The 22,822-nt window shown below is 41.1% G+C and overlaps 1 protein-coding gene across 9 annotated transcripts in view; it reads left to right on the top strand.

Moving 5' to 3' along the window:
• Window positions 1-22,822, top strand: part of TLE1 (transducin-like enhancer of split 1 (E(sp1) homolog, Drosophila)) — a 129,271-nt gene that overhangs the window by 29,325 nt on the left and 77,124 nt on the right. For 8 of the 9 annotated variants that reach the window (XM_006834942.1, XM_006834947.1, XM_006834949.1 and 5 more), the window contains exons 5-6: window positions 11,719-11,781; window positions 13,420-13,494. In XM_006834942.1, the coding sequence (XP_006835005.1) occupies window positions 11,719-11,781; window positions 13,420-13,494 (138 nt within the window). The remainder of the gene's footprint in view (window positions 1-11,718; window positions 11,782-13,419; window positions 13,495-22,822) is intronic. The other variant, XM_006834948.1, reaches the window with a different exon arrangement.

Below are 22,822 nucleotides of genomic sequence, written 5' to 3'. Positions count from 1 at the left end.
CAGTTCTAATGTGTAACCCATGAGGCCATCATGATTAAGGATGAGCTCTGTGTCAGTGGATTGGTTTGAAGAATGGGAGTAAGCGCTGTACTTGTATGTTGTTGTTGTTAAGGGCCATATGGTCCTTTATGATTTATAGTGCTATGTATGTAAATTTGGATGCTTAATGTATGTATGTAATATCGCATGTTAAAATATGTAATAGTTTATTGTTGTTAAATGTCTTAAAGTTGGTTTTGACTCATAACAACCCTGTGTAGGGTTTCCAAGGAGTGGTTAGGAGTTTGAACTGCTGACCTTGTAGTTGATTTTCATGAAACTCTGAAGTTGGTTGATGATACTATCTTACTCAGAAGACCTGGGTTCCAGCAGTTGAAGTGTTAACAAGGACATCTAGTACTAACTTCCAGAGAGCCAAACCTAATGTTTGTATTTTGAAGATTAATTCTTTTATAAGCGAATCAGCAAGGGGAGTTGACGTTGGTCTGGGGACAACTTAAGATTGTTCTAGACAGGTAATTTGGACCAGTCTTCCATATGTCTCAGTGGATGGCGGCCATCTCCGAGGCCAGGTTTCACGCTGGCTTCTTAACTCCGATAGTTGAGATTCTGGGCATGAGGATTTTATGAAGGTGTGCTAGTCTGCTTGCGTAAAGATTCATGGCCTTGGAAACCCTATGGGGGCAGCTCTAATCTATGCTCTAGGGTCGCTATGAGTGAGAATCAACTTGCCAGCAATGGGTATGATTTGGGCGGCCAGGGATAGTTCTTGAATGCTGACTTGGTGTTGTTATCTTACACAGTGTCAGAAAGAACAGGTACAGGAGACGTTTGATTATAAATAAACATGACTGCTGTGAGGTGCCCGTTTAGTGACCTCTGACTCATGTATAACAGAACAAAATGTTGTCTGGAATTGCACTGTCTTTACAGTCGTTATATTCGAGCCCATTGTTGAAGCCACTGTCAGGCCATCTTGTTGAGGGTCTCCCTCTTTTTATTTTTGGTGATTCCTCTACTTTACAAATATGCCGTCTTTCTCCAGAGATTGGTCCCTCCAGATGATGTTTTCAAAATAATACAAAGTATCACCATCCTCACTTCTAAGGAGTATTCTGACTCTACTTCCTCCATCATTGATTCGTTTTTCTGGTTGTTGTTGTTATGTGCCGTGGAGTCGGTTCTGACTCATAGCGAACCCTGTATAGGATTTCCGAGGCTGTAAATCTTTACAGGAGCAGAAAGCCCCATCTTTCTACAGCGGAACGGCTGGTAGTTTCGAACTGCCGATCTTGAGGTTTACAGCCCGATTCGTAACCACTACGCTACCAGAGCTCCTGTTCTTCTGATTGTTGTTGTTGTTGTTATGTGCCGTGGAGTCGGTGCCAACTCATAGCGTCCCTTAAAAAACGGAACAAATCACAATGACAATGTATCGTTTCTTCTTTGGTCTTTTTCTTTTCTACTTAAAAAAAAACAACAACCAAAACAAAACACTTTTTATTGTGAATTGGGTGAAGATTTATAGAGGAAATTAGTTTTCCACTCAACAATTCATACACATTTTGTTTCATCTCATTGATTGCAATCCCTACAATGTCACATTACTTATTACCCCACTTCATCACTGTGTTTGCTGTTTATATGCATTCTTCTTCCCTTGTATGGCACTGTAGGTTAAGCACTGAACTTCTAACCGTAAGGTTGGCACTTCATACATAACAGCTGCTTCTTGGAAGCTCGGTATATATACAGGGTTGCTATTAGTCAGAACTGATTTGATGGCCCCTACTAACAACAATCCTCCTGAGCTTTGTCCTTGGGTAAATGCTTCCCTTTTGATCTCAGATGGTTTATTATTCTCAGGTGTGTATATCTCATTGGTGTTATGTTCCCCTTACAAGACTTGTCTATTGTTTTGTTAAAAATTGAGCCATGGGGGTGAGTTCATTACCAGACCTGAAGCGTGACTAAGGGCCTTATTAGTGTCGGGGTTCCACCAGTCTCTATCCAACCAGTAAGCCTGGTCTTTTTTATGTGTGTGACTTGACTTTTGTTCCATGTTTCTCTCCCACTCTATTCCGGAGTTTCTATTGTGATTTCTTTCAGAGCAGTTGTTCTCAAGGTTATGAACATTATGAAGTTATAATGTTCCCGGGGTCCGTTGGACTAATTGCATGCATTTTCATCACTAAGCAGGATCACTCATAGTGGACAAGTTTCTGCAGCACTTCTAAACTAAGCCTTGGAAGAAGCACTCGGTAGACTAAGACTAGGAAGAAAGGCCTGGTAATCTGCTTTTGAAAACTAGCCAATGGAAACCTTATGAATAACAATGAACATAACTTTTACCAGGTATAAATCAAATATGGCTTCAGCCTTGAACAGAAAATGGTTCTAGTGTGGAAAATCCAACTGACTTATCCAGAGTTCATTGACATTGTCAGGGCTATAGAAGAGGCCAGAAGTCTGAGGTTACAGGAGTCTCTTAATACTGGTTTAAAAACAAAACAGCCCTTTGCCATCAAGTTGATTCTGACTCATAGTGACCCTAAAGGATAGAGTAGAACTGCCCCCAGAGGGTTTCCAAGGCTGGAAATCTTCAGCGAAGTAGACTGTCACATCTTTCTCCTTATGATTAGCAGCTGAGTACTAAAAGTTCCACTGTAACTTGTTCAGCATCATAGCAACATGCAAGCCCCCATTGAACCCTGGTCTTCCTCATGGAATGTTAGAATTCTGCTCCTGAACCGTCGCTGCCCCCACTGGGGAACCACTACTACTACTGACTTTGTGTTCGATTGAGAGTCTTTATCAGATCTTGGTGTAGTGCTGCAGGATAAGCATTGGCCTGCAAACCACAGGGTTAGTGGTTCAAACCTACCAGCTGCCCCTTGGAAACCTGACTCAAAATCAGCTTGATGGTGTATAACAGCAACAACAAGCTAACAGCAAACTTGGTGGTTCAAACTCACCAGTCACTTCTTAGAAACCCTATGCAGAGTCACTGATTAGGAACTGTCACTTGATGGCACTTACTAGTGACTTCAGAACACCCATGAGGCGAAGTAAGAGATAGTACTAAGAATGGCTGTAGAGTTTTGTGCCACTGTCCATAGTGTTTTAAGAAATGGGGAAAACATTTACGAAATCGCCCTGGGATGTCGGAGATGTTGCTTTAGAGCTCACAGGGCAATTCATATAAACTCACTGCTTCTGCACAGAAACAGTAGCTGGGGAAGTAGGTGTTCCTGCTTATGCTGTAAAGATGCTGAAGCGGAAGCACTTGGAGAATGTCAGTGACTGGTTCAAGATAAACCAGCTTGTAAATTGAAGAGTTGAGATTTGAATTTAATCTTCCTGGCCCCACATCAAGCTGACTTGTCAGAGGATAGCTTAAGAAAGAATTTAGAAACTCAACAGAGAGAGGAGAGTGGCTGGCAGTGCTCTGGACTGCAAAGTCAGTTTGAACTGTAAGGTCGGTGGACCAAGCTCACCAGCCACTCCTCAGAAACCCTATTCAGGGTCGCTATGACTTGACAGCACTTACCAGCTGTTGCTTTTATATCTGTTTCTTCTCTAGACTATTTGCCTCACATCCCAAGGGACATTGCTGCTACTTTTGATGTTTCTTCATCAGTTTGAGTTTTCACCTTGAACCTTTATTTCTCCCATTTCAGTCTTACCTGTTCTGTGTTATTGTTCAATCTAACTTAGGTTGTTTTCCTTTTAATCAACGTCTCCATTTATTTTGGTTTTGGTAGTAACTGACTTGATGGAACTTAACAACTACAAATGTCATTAAGTTTGAGTTCATTCCACTCCAACTGGTGTTACTCTTCCCCTGACCATGTTCATTTATACGTTGATGTCATAATACATAGCATTATTTGTTATTAAAGGTTGTTGTTGTTGTTGTTAAGTGCCATCGAGTCGGTTCCGACCCATAGCAACCCTGTAACAGGGTTTCCGAGGGTGTACATCTTTACGGGAGTAGAAAGCCTTATCTTTCTCCCGCGGAGCAGCTGGTAGTTTCGAACCGCTGACCTTATGGTTCACAGCCCGATTCGTAACCACTACGCTACCAGAGCTCCTTGTAGGATATTATATTTTCTTTTTAAGCCAGAATAAATTCCAGCTAGACCAAGTAATTAAGTATAAAAAGGACACCCATTGTAGTGTTAGGAGAAGCAATAACTTTTGCAATCTTGAGGTATTACTAATCCAGACCCAAAAGTTAAGAACATAAGAAGAAAACTCTGTGGTTTGAGCAACAGAAGTGTCACGTTTTTGTATAGCAAGAAGTCTATATTATGCAAGGTTGAAAGACAAGTGGCAGTCTGGAAAAACTACGATGCGGGGGTAACGTGTATCCTCAGTAAATAACTCCTACAAAAAGATAATGTTGAATAAACACAAGTAGTAAAATAGACAAAGGAAAATATAGCAGGCCAATAAATACATGAAAAGATGTTTAACTTCAGGAAGAATCCAAGTCATGCAAGTAAACCTGAGGTCACTTTTTAATCCATTAGATGACTAAAGATTAAGAAAAGGTCAACAAAGCTCAATATTGACAGTGGGTGGGAGGGCAAGCCCCCTTGTACACTGTTGGCACAAATATAAATCAGTAGGACTCTTCTGCTGGGCAGCTCAGCAGCATACATTAAAATGTAAAATATGCAGATAACTTTGACCCAGTGAACTGTATGTATAAACATAGTCCAGTTGTCTCAAAATTATAAGCAGTCAGAAGACTGGGATGAGGACTCAGCTGTTCGAGCCACTTGGCATATTTACACAAGACACTACACATTGTTGGCATTTGAAAGCTGTTATTATTTATAGAAGGTAAACAGTAAACAATCTTATGATTTATTATGCCAGGAATGACAAATTGAGGAAGAGTGGAGTCACTTTGTTGTCAAAAAGAGCATTTCAAGATCTATCTAGAAATACAGTACTTGTCTGTGATTGGATAATATCTATATACCCACAAGCAAGACCAGTTAATAACATTATTACTCAAATTAATGCACCAACCACAAAACCCAGTGATGATGAAATTGAAGAATTTTACCAACTTTGCCTGTCATTTTGTTGTACTGTGGTCATTTGTGTGTTGCTGTGACGCTAGAAGCTATACCACCTGTATTCTTAATACCAGCAGGGTCACCCATGGTGGACAGGTTTCTCCCGAGTTTCCAGTAAGACAGAGAAGGAAGAAGGAAAGGCAGACTGCTTCTGATGAATGGTTAGCCACTGAAAACCTTATAAATAAATAGCAACAGAACACTGTTGGATATAGTGCCGGAAGATGAACCCCTCAAGTTGGAAGGCACTCAGAATAAGACTTCCTTCTTCAAGTAGAGTTGTCCATCATGACGTGAATGGAACAAAGTGTTTAGGACCTTCATTTACTGCTGGAGCACAACTCAAAATGAGAAACAGCTGCAAATACCCATTGATAATTGAAACATGAGATGTATGAAGTATGGATCTAGGAAAATTGGAAATTGTAAAAAAATGAAATGGAACACATAAATATCGATATCCTAGCATTAGTGAGCTGAAACAAACTGGTATTGCTCATTTTTAGTTGGGTAATCACTATTATTTTTAGTTGGATAATCACTATTATTCAAATAATAGTATTAATTGGTCTTCCTTGTAGGTATACATATATCCTGTCACAGATAGCATTACACTTCAAGATAGATTTTGAAATGTTCTTTTTGACAATGAATGCAACGCCTTTCCTCTTCAATTTGACATTCCCAGCATAGTAAACTATGTGATTATCCAACTAAAAATGCAACCACTAAAGTTGATGATGAAATGAAGAATTTTGCTAATTTCTTCAGTCTGAAATTGATCAAAAATGCAGTCAAGATGCATTGGTAATTACTGGTGACTGGAACTCAAAAGTGGGAAACAAATACAAAGGAGCCATAGTTGAAAATTACATCCTTGTTGATAAAAATGATGCTAGAGACTGTATGATAGAATGTTGAAAGACCAACAATGTATTCATTGCAAAAACAACATGGATCTTACCAGATGGGATACACAGGGATCGAATTGACTACATATGTGGGAAGAGAAGGTGGAAAAGCTCCATATCATCAGCCAGAATAAGGCCAAGGGCAGACTGTAACAGACCATAGATTGATCATCTGCAAGTTCAGATGGAAGCTGAAGAATATTTAAACAAGTCCACAAGAACCAAAACATGACCTTGAACATATCCCACCTGAATTTAGAGACCATTTCAAGATTTGATGCATTAGACACTAAAGACCAAAGACTAGAAGAGTTGTTGGGAGGGCATCAAAAGTACCTTAAAGGAAGAAAGCAGAAAGTCATTTAAAAGACAGGAAAGAAAGAAAAGATCAAAATGGATGTCAGAAGAGACTCTGAAACTTGCTCTTGAGAAGCTAAAGCAAGTTGAAGAAATAAGAGAGCTGAATAGAAAATTTTAAAAAGGCAGCTCAAGAAGACAAGGTATTATACTGAAATGTGCAAAGACACTGTTAGTAAATCAAAAGAGAACAACACATTCAACTTAGCACATCTCAAGATGAAAGAACTGAAGAAAAAAATTCAAGCTTTGGGTTGCAATATTGAAGGTTTCTATGGACAAAATGTTGAGTGATGCAGGAAGCATCAGAAAAGGTGGAAGGAATACATTGAGTCACGGTACCAAAAAGAATTGTTTGATGCTCAGCCATCTCAAGAATTAACACATGATCAAGAAGTAATAGCATTGAAGGACAAAATCCAAGTTGCACTGAAAGTACTGGCAAAAAAAACAACAAAAACAAGGCTTCAGGAATTGACAGAATAAAAATGGAAGTGTTTCAACAAACTGATGCAGCCGTGGAGGCAAGAAAGTTAGAAAATGGCTATTGTAAGAAGTCTACATTTTGTTTCCATTCATTCCAAAGAGAGGTGACCCAACACAGTGAGAAATAATCGATCAATATCATTCATATCACATGCTGAAGATAATGAAATAATGATTGCAGCAGTACATTGACAGGAAGCTGCCAGAAATTCAAGCCAGATTCAGAAGAGGATGTGGAATGAGGGATATCATTGCTGATCTCTCAGATGGGTGTTTCTTGTGCTTTATTGACTCTGCAAAGGCATTTGACTGTGTGGATCAACAAACTATGGATAACATTACCAAAATGGGTGTTCCAGAACACTTCATTGTATTCATGAGGAATCTGTACATCACCAAGAGGTGTTGGTTTGAATGTCAAGGACGAAGGGATTCTGAAGGGTTTTAAATTGGGAAAGGTATGCACCAGGGTGGTATCCTTTCATCACACTTATTCAATCCGTTTGCCAAGCAAATAATCTGAGAAACTGCATTATCTGAAGAAGAATGTGGCACCAGGATTGGAGGAAAGTCTCGTTAACAGCCTGTGATATACAGATGACACAATTTTAATTGCTGGAAGGAGTTAAAACATTTACTAGATGAAGATCATAGATTACAGCCTTCAATATGGGTAAAAAGGCAACATAAAGAAAACACAGATTTTCTGAAATAACATGATAAATGGAGAAAAGGTGGGAGTTGTTCAAAGACTTCATTTTGCTTGGATCCACAGTCAACACTTATGAACCATCGCAGTCAAGAAATCAGAGGACATACTGCATTAGGTAAATCTGCTGTATAAGATCTCTTTTTAAAGTGTTTAAGAGCAAAGATAACAGTTTGAGAACTAAGGTTTGCCTGACCCATGCCATGCTGTTTTCGGTTGTCTCTTATTCATATGAAAGTTGGACAACAGAGAAGCCTTTTGAATTATGGTGTTGGTGAAGAGTGGTAACATGTGCTGAAAGTGCCAGGTACTGACAGAAGAACAAACAGACCTGTCTTGGAAGAACAGCCACAATACTCCTTAGAAGCCAGGGTAGACTTCGTTTTCTTGTTCTTTGGACGTGTTATTAGGAGGAACCAGTCCCTGGAGAAGGACATCATGCTTGGAAAAGTAGAGGGTCAGCAAAAAGAGGACGACTCTTAAGTGAGATGGATTGACAAAAGTGGCAAACGTAATGGGCTTAAACACAAATACAATTGAGAGGATGGTGCAGATTCAGAGATGGTTTCATTCTATTGTACATAGGTTTGCTGAGTCAGAGCAACAACAACAAGAACAACGACAACAACAGTGAACAGAAGAGATCAGATTATTTACAGAGAAAACAAACAGGACCACACTTGAGCTGAACTAGTCCGTTCCACTTCTATGAGAGTATTTGCTTAGTATCATAGCTGAAAACCCTCCTAGGTCCTAAAAGGGATTTCACCCTTCTGAAATGACCATGTCCATTTGTGTGTCACTGGGCTTGTACCTGTGGACCAGGTGTCAGCGGGTCTCCCTTTTCTCACAGCATGTGTGCTGCCAGGGTCGGGTGCAGCGTGGCTGTGTTTGTTCTTTCTCTGTCAATCTTTGTCTCTCTCCATGACTCTTCTTGGCCAGACTTAGCTCCCTGGTCTTCTTGCTTCAGCTCTCGACAGCAGCTTTGGGACGACCCTGGACCAATGCCAGGGTTAGGCTGAATTTATGACAAAACAATTTTACAGGCAAATAAAAAGCTTCTGTTTTGTTCATGACCTCCTGCCTAGAGTTGCCCCTGTTGATGAAATGCTCAGCTCTGCCCGTCTCCTCTGTGTGCCTCACTGCTGACTCTATCTACTGCTATCACCTGCTGGTCTCATGGTTCCCTCTGCTCATATTGATGCCATGTTTCCTCACCACTTGGCTCTGCTATGCTTGCACCATTTCTTTCAGCCTTCATAGTGTAGCTCTTATAGGAGGTTCTCAGCTTAGGAATCTATCCCCAAAGGACATGCTCTATCAGGAAACCCTAAAAACCTCTGTGAGATTGGCCCCTTTTGTGGAAAACGTAAGCTATTTCAGGGCCTGGCTTTTGCCAACCAACCGGTTCACTTGGGTGGAACCTAATTGTGGTCAATCATTTTGGGTTGATTTTCAGGCCTCTTAATGTGAGTTAGCAAACCAGACAATCCCAACAAGCTGCTTATGCAGATAGTAAATTGGCCCTAACATCATTTGGGAGAATTATGAACCCAGGGCTAGTAGAAAGGCCACATAAAAGAAAATCTGTCGTTCATCTCCTCTGCCCCTGACACACACACACACACACAGTGATTTCACTTACAGGAATTCCTCTTGGAGGTCTGTGGCACAGACCCTCCAAGTTCATAATTGTAAAACTTAGATGAAACATGTAAATACCCAGTGATGGCAGATGTGCTCAGACCTGAGTGTACTTATATAGTGAAATAGCTAATAATGTGCTTATTGACTGGGAGAGTGGCTATGACACATTTTTGAGTGGAAAAGCAAGTTTTGGAAAGGCATTTTTGTATGTCATGAGACCCGTATGGTCTAAAAGTTTCCTTCACTCTGGACTCTGAAACCTCTAGTGAACATTTGAGAATAACGCATCCAGAATGACAAGACCATTGCTTATCCCTGACTGTTGAACTTGGGGTTATGTTAACTTTCATTTGCATTTCTGCACCTGTATACTTGTGTGAGTTTATACATTCCAAGTGAGCACACATTTTGAGAAGTGGAAATTCCCAGGTGTGAATTTTGGCAAGGGGAAAAGTGCAGAATGCTTTTGGGACTGTCTGGCAGGTAGTGAGTGGAGGGCATGAACCTGTGTAGAAGTCCATGAATGCCATTGTTGCTCCTTTATGTGCACCCAGATGCGTAGCACAGAACCTTGTTGCAATGGAAAGAGACGCCTGCCCGTGCTTTCTAGGAGACCCGTGACCTTGAGTTCTCGTGAGTTGGGTGGCTATGATTAAATAACTGGGTGGAGCTGTTCACTTCTGTTTTTCACCTGGTACAGCTGTAGCCTTTTTGCATATATCTGTTTGCCTCTCTGGCTGAAGCAAGGTCATAGGTTTGATCTCTCATTTCCCTTTCTAGCACATTTCTTCCATAAAATGGTCTCACTGGTGGTCAGGGAAGAATTGGGTTAGATTGGTCTCAGTCCAACCCCATAAAACCCAAAGACCTGAATCAATTAACTGGAATTGTTTTGGATGTCAAAGGATGGCCCTTTTTTATGTACTTGTTTGTATGGTTCCTGCTTTTTTTCTTACATTGCCTTACATGTTCCATTCTGTATTTTTCAAGGGCACCGACCGCACGTTTTATAATTTCCTCCTCCTTGTCATCCTTTTCATTGCTTACTACAGTAACGGTAGCAGCATTAGTTGACATTTACAGAGAATGGTAAATAAGGTCAAAACTGGGCCTTTGAGGTCTTCTCAGATGAGTATTTTCAAAGCAGAACTGCTTTGCCTTGCTTTTCTAAGGTGGTGGAGGTGTGAGACAGGTGGATCCAGCCCGAGGCTGGAAGTGGAGCCGCATTGCACATTTTCTCCCTTGCTAATTTCTCCATGTAGTAGAGAGACTTTTCCCTGTTTTTTTCAGAACTAATGCAGACGCTCGTAACACATTTTGTTAAGTTAGTTGAACCATGAGCTCTGTCAGTGAGGTCATTTTGATTTGATGCTGAATTTTGAGACTTGATAAATAGCTGGCACATCTTGACTAGACTATCATGTGGGCCTTGACTTCTGTTGCAGTAATGCTTTCTTGGTTTGTTTGAATGTTTGAGAGTTAGCAATTGCTGTTTATATAAGATCCTGTTCCAGTTGTATAGGACAGGTGGGAAGGTGGTCAGTAGGCTCCTTTAGTCTTCCCTGTCAGTTGAGACCTTGCAAAGCTAAAGATCCCCGGGTGACACAAAGGATTAATGTGCTTTGGGGGATGGAGGTTTGAATTAACTCAGAGGACCTCAGAAGAAAGACTTGGTGATTTCAGTGGTTGAAAGAAATCTACCATTGAAAACTGTATGGAGTATACTTTTACTCTGTACTCTGACCCACATCGGGTCTCTATGAGTTGGAGTCAGTCAATTCTACAATAATGGAAATATTGGTTTTTCGGAAGCATCTGTGGCAATGTTGCTTCTCCAACAGTTTCTGATAACCAGCTAAAATGAATTGTCTATATAACTACATCAATGTATAGTTGTTACTGCCATCCAGTCGGTTCTGACTCATTGCATCCCTGTATAGAGCTTTCAAGAAGTGGCTGGTGGGTTTGAACTGACAACCTTGTGGTTAGTAGTCCAGTGCTTACCCTACAGTGCCACACCAGTACTCCAAAAGTACCATGTGGTGGTTATGTGCTGTGGAGTCGGTTCTGACTCATAGCAACCCTGTACAGGGTTTTTGAGGCTGTTAATCTTTACGAGAGCAGAAAGCCTCATCTTTCTCCCACAGAACAGCTGGCACTTTGGAACTGCTGACCCTGAGGTTAGCAGCCCAGTTCGCAACCACTACCCTATACCCTAATTGAATAAGTATGGTAACTGATCTGAAATGACCAGTTGAAATGATCATAGCAGCTTAAACCACATATTTTCCTACTCAATTAAACTATCCTTTTGTCTCTTACTAAGTAACCACCAAAGTATGTGATTTTTGTCTTTGCAAGTGGGATTAAAATCTTTTGTGTACTTGAACAGAAAAGTCTCAGTTAACAACCTGGCTAAAGAACTGTATGTCCTCAAGAGCGTTGGGATTGAAGTGTTCTTTCTCTGAACTGATTATGAAGCATTCTAAACATTTGTATGACTTTGTCTTTATAGACTGAAATCGCCAAGAGATTGAATACGATTTGTGCACAAGTCATCCCATTTCTGTCTCAGGAAGTAAGTAAAACTGTTCAGCTGTTAAAGTGCAATTATGTTGCTTCTCTGTTTGCAAATTAGCTAGTTTTAAGATGTTAATTTTATCACAAGGAACAAGTGTGAAGAACATCTGTTACAGCTGAAGTGTGCAAACCCCCTGCTAGTCTACATCTAACAGATCTGAGGGCACACTGCAGAAGTGGTGACAATAGCTCAACCTCAAATTAGGTTTTTTTCCTGTGGAAAACTGCAAAATGACTATCAAAGATAATGCTTTTGTTTTCTGTGAGACATGGGAGAAGCTTAAGTTCTACTAATAATTCAGGTGCCCCTTATACTTACACTGTTTCAGTAGAACGTTGTTTTTCCTGTCTTGAATTTTAAAAATGGTTCTAGTAGGGTTGACTTTACCTGTGAAAGCAGGTATTTTCACCTGTACTTGTGTGTCAAGCTGGGTTGACTGCATGGACAGTGATGCTGTCCATGGAGGAGGTTGATGATAAAAGTGTGAAGGATAAAATGTGTATTCTCAATGGACTCCAGACTGTTACAGTTTGTCTTAAAGTCTGCCGATTATTTTTTGGATATAGGAAAATAAAGGGTAAAATGCTTTCTAAGTGTGTATAGGATGAAAGCATCTTGAGATGGGGTGAAATGTTATTGGGCTGGGAGTTAGAATGTTGGGTGTCTGTTCTAGTTGGAAGGAGCCTCGGGAGCCTTGGCTCAGTGGGCTGCTAACTGCCAGGTTGGCGGTTCAAACCCACCAACTACTCCGAGGAGAAAGAGGAGGGTGTGTGTTCCCATAAAGATTTACAGTCTTGAAAGTTCTACTGTCTTGTTTGGTCACTGTGAGCCCGAATCACCTCGATGACTGTGTGTGTGTGTATGCTAGTTGGCAGCTGCTCTGCTGGATAGTCACTTAATCTCTGCTCTTGTTGTGGCACTCCTTTCCAGTCTAACATTTGTCAGATATGACAGTTTAGATTCAAATCTAGTTGTTTGCTGAACTTTAGTGATCCTGGTTTCTGTGTGCTTCTCAAATAGACTGATGGTTTGTTTTTGCTTACGGGGAGAGTGGGGAGAAGTGCAGGATGCTTCTAGCCTGTGCGAGAGAGTGGGATCCGCCTTTCCTTTCCCCTTGGAAAGGCTAAAAACTCAAAGGCCTGACGAAGGAGAGGGATTCCCAAAGTTTCCAGAAACTGCTGGTGGGTCAAGATGTGTTGACCAAAGAAATGACTACAGATTTAATGTGTGTTTAAGTTTTAAGATTGAAATGGGTGTTATAGTTACTATAAACTTCACTTGCCCAACCTTTTACAATCCCTCTGGCAACCCATCAGGGTGATCTTTCAAATTCCATGTTATTTATTTTTGAAGGGCTCAGGTTGTTACTGCTGATGTCCTTTGTGACTTTCTACTATTCTGAGCCAAATGTTATCGATAGAGATTAAGTGGTAACTGGTTAGAAATAGGGAAGCACCACTGGTCTCTGTTTCCTTTTCCTGTTGCATATGGGTTCTGTGAGTGTGTGTGGTTGAGAAACTATGTACTTAAACCCTTTCATCTGCACTGCATGGAGAATTTGCCTTTTGTTGTTGTTAGTAAAGTCAAGTTTTTGACTGCCTTGCATAACCCTTGTCCTTCTCCTTGTTTCCAAAGCATCAGCAACAGGTGGCCCAGGCTGTCGAACGTGCCAAGCAGGTGACCATGGCGGAGTTGAATGCCATCATCGGGGTACGTGGCCTTCCAGGTCTACCTCCTACAGTGTGTATAACCAGCTTTCATTTCTTATTAATTTGATGGCTTAATATATGTATATATGTAAATCTGTGTCGCTTAATGTTGACCCATTTGGATTTGCTATGGGTGGGTGGGGGTGGGAGGTTGGCGTATGCTCTGGTGCATGGGGGGAAGAGAGAGGTTAGCACAGGGGAGATGATAAGACATTTTAGGAGGGCAAGAAAAACAAGTTTGCTCTTTAATGGGAAAGTGAATATAGCTTATCCTGTGACATTTTAACTCTCACTCATGCTCCATCAGTCAAATAAAAGCTTTAAGTTAGCGTTCTGAGGACTTTGCTTCCTCCTGTTTTATCATTTTAGGTCAAGGTGAGGTTGAGACAGATCTCTGATCATTTCATTTTCAGTATCTTTACTTTCACCTTTAGCCTGCTCTAGGGTATTAGAACCTATGCAACTGTTTGTGCCTTTCTTTCTTGTGCATCTTTCATGAATTTTTAAGTGGCACACCAATGAAAAGAGCTCTCTCTTGCCATTGAAGAAGTGTTAATTGTCTGCCAACGTGTTCTCAGCTTTTCACCAGGTTTCTGCGGGGTGGGCGGAGGTTGAGTTCAGGCAGTGCTCCTTGCTGAGGATGGGTTGTCAATCACAAGTCATTTGCTCAGCATTAATGAATCTGGTGAACCATGCCTTCCATCCCCTGCATGAGTTCACCCCCTCCACAGGATCCAGTAGGGCTCTCAAGTTTTCTACCCTTCCAGACTAAGCGAAAGAAGTAGCTGAAACAAGGGACCGTCCTTTCTGATTTTATTCATATGTGAGTGCCTTGAGCGGATTCAAATTACTCATTTATCAATTTATGTTAATTGCTTGTGAGAAGATGCCCTGCTGGTCTTTATAGTTCCCTCAGACACTTTGTAATGATAATTAGACATGCTGCTGTACGGATTAAGAGTGCCATAGTCCAATGACGGCCACAGACAATGGAACCAGTTAATCCTTCAGGGCTTAAAATTACATCCCAACTGGAGATGGAGGAAAAAACATAAGAGTGAAGGAGGATTAAAGAATGAGCCTCAGCTTGAAAACTCTCCTTTCATCAGTTTCTCAATTGCAGATCTGCAGTCGGGTCGCCTGTGGTAAGCTATTGGCAGTCAATTAGCTGAAATAAACTGGGAGGGTGACCTTCATTTCCTTTTAATAGCTTTTTCCTCCCTGAAATGGGGAGCTTCAGTGGATTTTCAGCTTAAATTTTATTCAAGCTGCTTTATTACACTTGACAGCTTAGCTCTGCATAAACAATTTCCCCCTCCTCTCCTTCCTCCCAGATTCAGGCTGCATTTTTTCCCCCCTTTAGGATCACATTTTTGACTGTTACTTAGTGGGCGCTGTAATCACATTCAACAAAAAACACAATTACATCTGCATTTGTCTGCTGCCTCTGTACCCTTTTCTTGTGTAATGAATTGCTTTCTTTGAGAGATCAAATCAAATATTCACTGGTACTTTTACATGTACCATGTTTGATTAGCACTGACTAATAGCGAATTGTACTTGTAGCTGGAGCACAGAATTTTTTAACCCAAATGAATAAGAATGGAAAAGCCTGTTTTGATTAAAGGAAAACATATGCAAAGCAGTTCTCAAGTACCCAGTTAAACTTTGGGGAACATGTTTGTTTTGTGATAGGCTCTAAAATTTTTACATACAATTTCAGGATGGTAAAACTCTTACTTTTAAATCCTCAAAGGCACTGTCCAGTCCTTGAGAGTTTTCTTTTTGATCTGCAGATTATAAAAGGGAGAAATACTCATTTTTAGTTGAATCAGAAAATAAAAATAGCAGGCTGCTTTATACTAGAGTAGATGAATCACTGATGATAGGAACGGCCAGGAAATAAGTTACGATTATATAAAAGCAGATTAGCTCTGATAATGTAGAAGCAACAATCACTTGAGTCAGGGAATCAGGCCCAGCACATGACTTTTTGTGTGATTTCAGCATACTGGCATATGCAGTTTTCATAATTGTAGTTTGGGGATCATTTATTAATGAATGTCAAAGGTTCTTTGAAAGTTTGTCGTGATCAATAATTATCCCGCACCATAAGTTTCATACTCTGGCATATGCTTGATTTTTGCTTGAAAGGAATTGTGTGCGTCCTGGAAAATCGAAGTAGCATAAAATTGGGTTGACAATTCAGTGGACCTTTGCACCCCGTCATTGAACATGCAGTGTGTGTCAACCTGTCTCCCCAGAGGGGGAGGAGGCACTGAGAGGCTGTCTGTTCTGCACACAGCAGCTGCTCGCGGAGTAAATGCGACCGGGTTTCATAGCAGCTGTCAGTATTGTTCAGAGACCAACTTAGGGTAAAGAACAATGGGAGAGGCCACGCTCTTAGTCTGCATCGACTTTCAGGGTAAGAAAAGAAATAGTAATTTAACGGTTTAGACATCTATTACAAGTGTGAAAGATCATGAAAGAGTACCCTTTACAATGCAAATGAGCCGAAACATTCTCATTCCCTTTAAGGTGCAATCAAGGGGCTTACTGCTTGCTTGACAGGGCTAAAGATATTTCTCTTTAGCAAACCTGGAAAAAAGTTAAAAGCTTCTGAAGGACACCTAGCTTCTAGGTAAGCTCAATGTGTACCCTGGGCCCTTGAATACTCTTTCAGGAAGAAGAAGTTTATGATTTTTTTTGTCTTTCTGAGCAATGTAATGTTGCCCATCCCATACCAGCACGGAAAACTTAGTGATTATGTTGTTGTTACTGTTAAGTGCTGTCGAGTTGATTCTGATTCATAGCCACCCTGTATAGTTTCTAAGCAGAGGCTAGTGAGTTTGAACCACCAACCTGTGGTTCAGAACAGTCTTTCAGTCCAGTGCTGTATCCTACAGCACCACACCAATGCTTGTGGTGGTGGTTATGTGCCGTGGAGTTGGTTCCGACTCTTAGCGACCCTGTACAGGGTTTCCGAGGCTGTAAATCTTTATGGGAGCAGAAAGTCTCATCTTTCGCCTGTAGAACACCTGGTAGTTTCAAACTGCTGACCTTGAGGTTTGTAGCCCAATTCGTAACCACTACACTACCAGAGCTCCTTCACCAGTGCTTATAGCAGACAGCAAATGCTGAATTGTTCATCTTTCCTACCACAGCACCTGCCTTCTTGTTCCATATGCGTGGTGGTGGTGCTAGTGTGCTAGTGTGCCGTGGAGTTGGTTTCGACTCATAGAAACTCTGTACAGAGTTTCAGAAGCTGTAAATCTTTACAGGAGTAGAAAGCCTCATCTTTTTCCTGTGGATTGGCTGGTGTTTTCAAACTGCTGACCTTGAGGTTATAGCCAGACTCCTAACCACTACACTACCAGCCCCTGTTCCATATGAGTAGATGACTGGTATTTAAGAAAGATACTTACTGAAGTTGTTAGTGTTAAGAGGGACTGTTGAGGTATTTTTTGTTGGCCTGTTTGGATTAGCTCTTACTGACAGCAGATTTGATGATGAGCAAAATAACTGTAGTTCTACTTTTTGAATTTTGCTTTTTACAAGCTAATTTTAGTATGAAGTATGTTTTTGTAATGAATGCAGAGATCTTAATAGTCTCAGTTAATTTGGTTTGATAGAACTCACCTATGCTTTAGAAAAAAGTTGCATTGTAGGAAAGGAACTTAATTGATATGATAGCTTCAGTTTTAAAATTAGAATAGTCTTCATACTTTAAAGTAAGCAGCATTCTTAGAAAAAGTTTTCTTTTGGAAAAATTGGAATTCTCTTAATAATGTCCCAAGCAAAACAGCTTAATGTATGATGTACCATTGTATTTCTAGACTGGCTCATGGGTAACCTGAAGGCAGGAAGATGGAAGAACTCCAGATTACGCTCCACTTCACTATTTGGAGAGTTTAGGGTTGAAAGTACTCTTCTGTTTTCTCAGATTGTTGTTGTCAGGTGCCTTCAAGTTGGTTCCGATTCATAGCAACCCTGAATACTGCAGAACAGAAAATTGGCTGGTTCTGCGTCATCCTCACAACCTTTTCTGTGTTTGAGCCCATTGTGGCAGCCACTATATCGATATAGCTCACTGAGGATCTTCTGCTTCTCTGCTTTACCTTCTCCAGGGGCGGGTCTCTCCTGATAAAGTGCTCAAAGTATATGAGACACCAGGTCTTGCCAGCCATACTTCTAAGGAGTATTCTTTCTCAGACAGATAATTCAATAATTGATTTTAGTTGAGATGGGAATTCCAAATAAGTATTCCCTTTGAGTTTGTTTATATCATATATAATTCACATCTGTGTTCATATACGCTTAAATACAGACATACACACATGCATGCATATACATACTTCACATGCATCTGTGCGTACACACATGGAGTTTTTGAAAAATTGATGTGTAATTTATCAACGGTGAAATGCACAGATCTGAAATGTGCAGTTTGGTCACTCGGAACAAATGCATGCTCCCTTGTGGTTCACACTTTTCTCAAGACCCAGATTGTTTCCATCACCCTGGGAATTTTCCTCAACTCTGGACTCCCGGTGTGGCGCTGTGGGTTAATGTGCCAGACTGCAAAGCAGTTTGAACTGCAAGGTCGGCGGTTCAAGCTCACTAGCTGCTTCTCCGAAACCCTATACAGGGTCGCTATCGGTCGGTACCGACTCGACGGCATTTCACAACAACAGCAACTGTAAAAAGAGGGATTCTTTTTGATCTAAAGGTTAAAAAAAATGTTATCAGCTGTACATTTTGTTTTGTTGTTAAAGAAAGTAATTGCAGAGTTGTGTATGCTGTTTTGAACCAGCTGCCAGCTTCCTGGTGTCTGCAATAGTTTATATAAAAGTATTTGTATTGTTTTACCTGGGAAAAACCATGGGCCCAGAGTTGGATAGATGGACGTGGGTGGGACAGTTGATACTGTCATTTATAATTTATAATAAGTGACCACTTAAAATTCTGTAACTTCTATCAGTGTGCCCCGCCCCCCCGTATATGAGTAATACTGTTTACTTTGTCAGGCTTTTTGGAGGATAAGATGTAGGCTGGTAACCTTCCCCCAACACATGGTCCTGGCTCCCTGAGCTGTGTTTTTCTCTGCCTGGCTTTTCTAAGTGCCTGTTCTGGATCATGAGCTCCAGTTGGCCGACCCCTTGAAAAGGGGTGGTTGTTCTGAGCAGCACACCGCCTCCTTCCCTTGTCTCAGTTTCTACTGGTTACATAGATGTCAGTGTTTGAGATCAGACCCAGCCAGATGCTCTTCTCCTGTCATTAAGTGGTCGTGCATGAATGACTTACAATAAGGACACAGCAGTGGAAAAGCACTGGTACTCAGGCTTTGATGAACAGACTTCCAGTTTAGAATTGAGGGGAAATGTTAAGTTTTTGGAACAGATGGAGAGAGAGCGTTGAGAAACAAAAATGTACTATCATCGGCTTTCTTGCTTAACATAGCAAAGGGAACAATGTCCTTTTTGCACTGAGAGGTTAAATGGGTCATTGGGATGGAATTGGAAAAGAGAGCAGGCCAGATTCTTGGTACTGACTGTCTATCCCATGGCCCTATATTTAGTTTTTAAAAAAGAACACTTTGCATAGCAACGCCTGTGAACTTATAGAACTCATGAAAATGGAGGGTTAAGAGTAGACAGCCTTGTTTTCCTTTCTCAATTTGCATATAATTTGACTGATAATATTATATGCTTTTTAAAAAGTTAGTATGAAATGAAAGAAGTCAAGGCTATTTTGTGCTGTCTGGCCAGATGTGTGTTTTTATTGTATAGAGTGGCTCAGTATGTAGATTTCTGATGCGCCTTTTGGGGCTGCTTGCGCTTGAGAAATTGAGTTGTAGACCTAAAGGACTCTCCGTTGTTGCATGAGATGATTGCTTTAAGGATTAGCAAAATGTTGGATTATTTTTATCCTTTGGTGGTAGCTGTCAGTAAGATTGTAGTGTATGAGGTTTAAAAGGATGAGGTTAGCTTCTTATTCTTAGGAGTATGCAGATAGTTCCTGGAAAAAGCCCCTCAGGAATTGGGCGGTAAGTTTCTGATGTGGCACTGTAGGATCAGCACTGGATTGATAACCTCAAGGCTGGTGGTTCAGACCCACTAGCCTCTCCTTGGAATCCCTATACAGGGTTGCTATGTGTCGGACCCGACTCAGTGGTACTTTATATCACAAGACGTTTCTTCATAAAACAAATCCACCCTTGGAGAGAACAGTGACTATCTTATAACCAGAGCATAAGGTCTTTTGTTGTTGTTGTTAAGTGCCGTCGAGTCGGTTCCGACCCATAGCGACCCTGTACAGGGTTTCCGAGGGTGTAAATCTTTACGGGAGTAGAAAGCCTCATCTTTCTCCCGCGGAGTGGCTGGTAGTTTCGAACCGCTAACCTTAAGGTTCGCAGCCCGATTCGTAACCACTACGAAGGTCTTTTAGTTGTTGTTAAATGCTGTTGAGTTGATTCCTTTATAGGGTTTCTGAAGAGTGGCTGGTGAGTTTGAACTGACTTCTTAGTGGGTATGAAATGAGATACTTCATTATGGTTTTGATTAGGTTGTGTACTATACAGTTTTTTTGAAGACTCTATCTAAACATAGACTGTTAAGAACATGTTCAGCCCTTTGCATCCTAAGGCTTTGTTCATTATTATAATCATTTGTCAGTCATCCAGGGAAGGTGAGCAAGGCAGGGTGGTCGTGCAGGGTGAGTAGAAAACCAAACCAAACCAGTTACTCTCATGTTGACCCTGACTCGTGTGGCCCCCATGTGTATCATAGTTGAACTGCTCCATAGATTTTAATGGCTGTGACTATTTGGAAACAGATTATAGGCTTTTCTTTCAAAAGGTGGGTGCTGAAAGGGTAGGGTTGGAACTGCTAAACTTAAGTGAGTGGTCTGGCACTGAACCACTTGTGCCATACCAGACCTCCTAGAAGGAATAGTTGTTAAGTGCTGTTGAATCAGTCCTGACTCGTAGTGACCATGTGTAAGATTTCCGAGGAGCAGTTGGTGAGTTTGAACCACCGACCTTGCAGTTCAGTGCATTATCCTGCAGCGCCACACCAGGACTCCAGAAGTGGAGTTGAGTTCAAATCCTTCTCAGAGGTTTCAGTTCTTGCTCTCATAGCCTGCCTGCAGATAAGACATCCTCTCACGAAGTGTGTCAATTTTTCTATGTACTCTGCTTTGAGATGGCGCCTTTAAAGGGGGTATTTTATTATTGTTATTACTAATGTTGTCTTCAAGTAGCAGGAGAATTCTTAGTCTCCGTAAACAGTTTCTGCCTGTTTATCACCTCAGCCCCTCTTCAGGAGAGAGGCCATTCACATAATGGGAGGATTTCAGATAACTTTTGTAGACAGACAGCTTTTCACCAGTTGTTTACTGTAGCATACCAATTGTCTTTTCCCTGTGGCCCAAGATAAGACGAGGGCTTGTATGAAAGAACAGGGGAATAACAGAAATCAAGGAAGAGTGGTTTGGAGAGAACTGTCAACAAAGGCTACTTTTCACATTTTTAAGTGTTTAATTACCAACTGTTTTAAATGTCACAGACTGTCACTCTTTTAGCTTCAGAGATGCAATTTTGGAGCATGTATTTTAGTCATGGTTTGGGTAAGTGTGTCACCTTTGTGACTCAGCTTTCCTAACTTTATATAAAACCCCCTGCCATGGTGCCCTGGTGTGGCACTGCAGGTTAAGCACTGGACGGCAAGGTCTGTTAAAATTGTAAGGTTGGCTGTTCTAATTCACCACCCGCTCCTGGGAAACCCTATACAGGGTCACTGTGCATCAGAACCGACTGAACGGCACTTAGCCACAACAACGTTGAGTCAATTCAGTGGGACAGAGTAGAATTTCTTCCTTAGGCTTGCTGAGACTAAATTTTCATGGGAGCGGACAGCCTCTTTCAAGGAGCAGCTGGTGGGTTTGAACCACCGGCCTTGTGGTTAGCAACCCAATGCTTAACTCACAGTTATACCGAGGCTCCTTAATGTTATATAAAATGAGTTAAATTTCAGAAATTAAAACTGATTTCGTGGTTGGTGGCATGGAGCATAACATCTGGTGAGGATAGGACTGGTGTTGACATTTGTTCTGTTAGTGGGTTTCCTTCCTTGTGTGCTGATAGAGTTGTATGGGCTTTTTTATAGAAAGAAAAACATACAGAAACCACTGCACCATTACATTAAAACCCTGAATGTAAACAGCAAAGTCAGTTTCATTATCGTAGCATAATTGACTGCATTGCACTAGGTAAAATGTGAATTAAAATTCTAAACGTGGGCCTGTTGTTTGACATGGGTAAGGTTGCTTTATTCCTGGGGGTTTTAAGTATCATTAATTCAGGGTTTGGTGTTTATTTTACTAGTCTTATTCCCAGCGTACTCACATTGTTTGGGTAAGAGCAAATACATTGTCTCTTCTCCCCCAAAACGTACCATGGTTCACTTTAAGGTACCACAGTATGTAAAAGTTCCCAGGGCTGCTCTTCCCCAAATGGTTTGTAAAATTAGAGGGTTTTCTTTCTTTTTCTTGGGGTTGGGGAGCAGTGATTTTGGATTGTTCGTGAAGTCCGCTCTTGAAACAGATGCTTATGGTTTGAGTTGTGTCAAGGTGCTTGGATGGTGATGAAGAGACAGTGAATACTTGAATGTTTAAAAGTATTCTTATTTTTTAAATAACAATTTGGCAGCCACTTGACATGCAAGAACATGAATTTTAATATAAAGTGACATTTTCCAGGTTTAGATCTTGACCATGGCTTCTCGGTAGACTCAGCCTGACTGACATTTTAGACTTGATAAGTTCTCTGTTCTGGGTGGACCTGTTTTATGCTTTGTAGGGTATTTAGCTGAATTGCTGGCCTCTGCCCATTAGCAGAAGCAGCTTCCTCCAGTGGCGACAACTAAAGATGTCTCCAGACATTGCTAAATGACCCCCAGGTGGGATACTGGTCTCGAATGATAGCCTGAGAAACACAACTACTTTGTTTAAAAGATGCCTTTTCTAATTAATAATAGCTTCACAAGCAGTTTTGCATGTGTACTGCCTATGTAAAGCGGCGGCAAGCATTATTTTTTTAGCCTAACAAGTTGCACCTTGGAAACCCTATGCAGGGTTGCTATGGGTTGGAACCAACTCGATGGGACTTACCAACACCAATTATTAGAAGCTAGTTAAGGGGTGGAGTCCTGATGTGGCACTGTAGAATAATGCACTGGACGGCAAGGTTGGTTTGAACTACAAGGTCGACAGTTCAAACCCACCACCTGCTTCTTGAAAACCCTAGTTTTCTATTTGTCTGAACTGACTTG

The sequence above is a fragment of the Chrysochloris asiatica genome, unplaced genomic scaffold (assembly GCF_000296735.1).
Source record: "Chrysochloris asiatica unplaced genomic scaffold, ChrAsi1.0 scaffold00014, whole genome shotgun sequence".
Classification (NCBI taxonomy): Eukaryota; Metazoa; Chordata; class Mammalia; order Afrosoricida; family Chrysochloridae; genus Chrysochloris; species Chrysochloris asiatica.
Note: the sequence above shows the minus strand (reverse complement) of the source record. Positions and strands in the feature narration are given on the sequence as shown.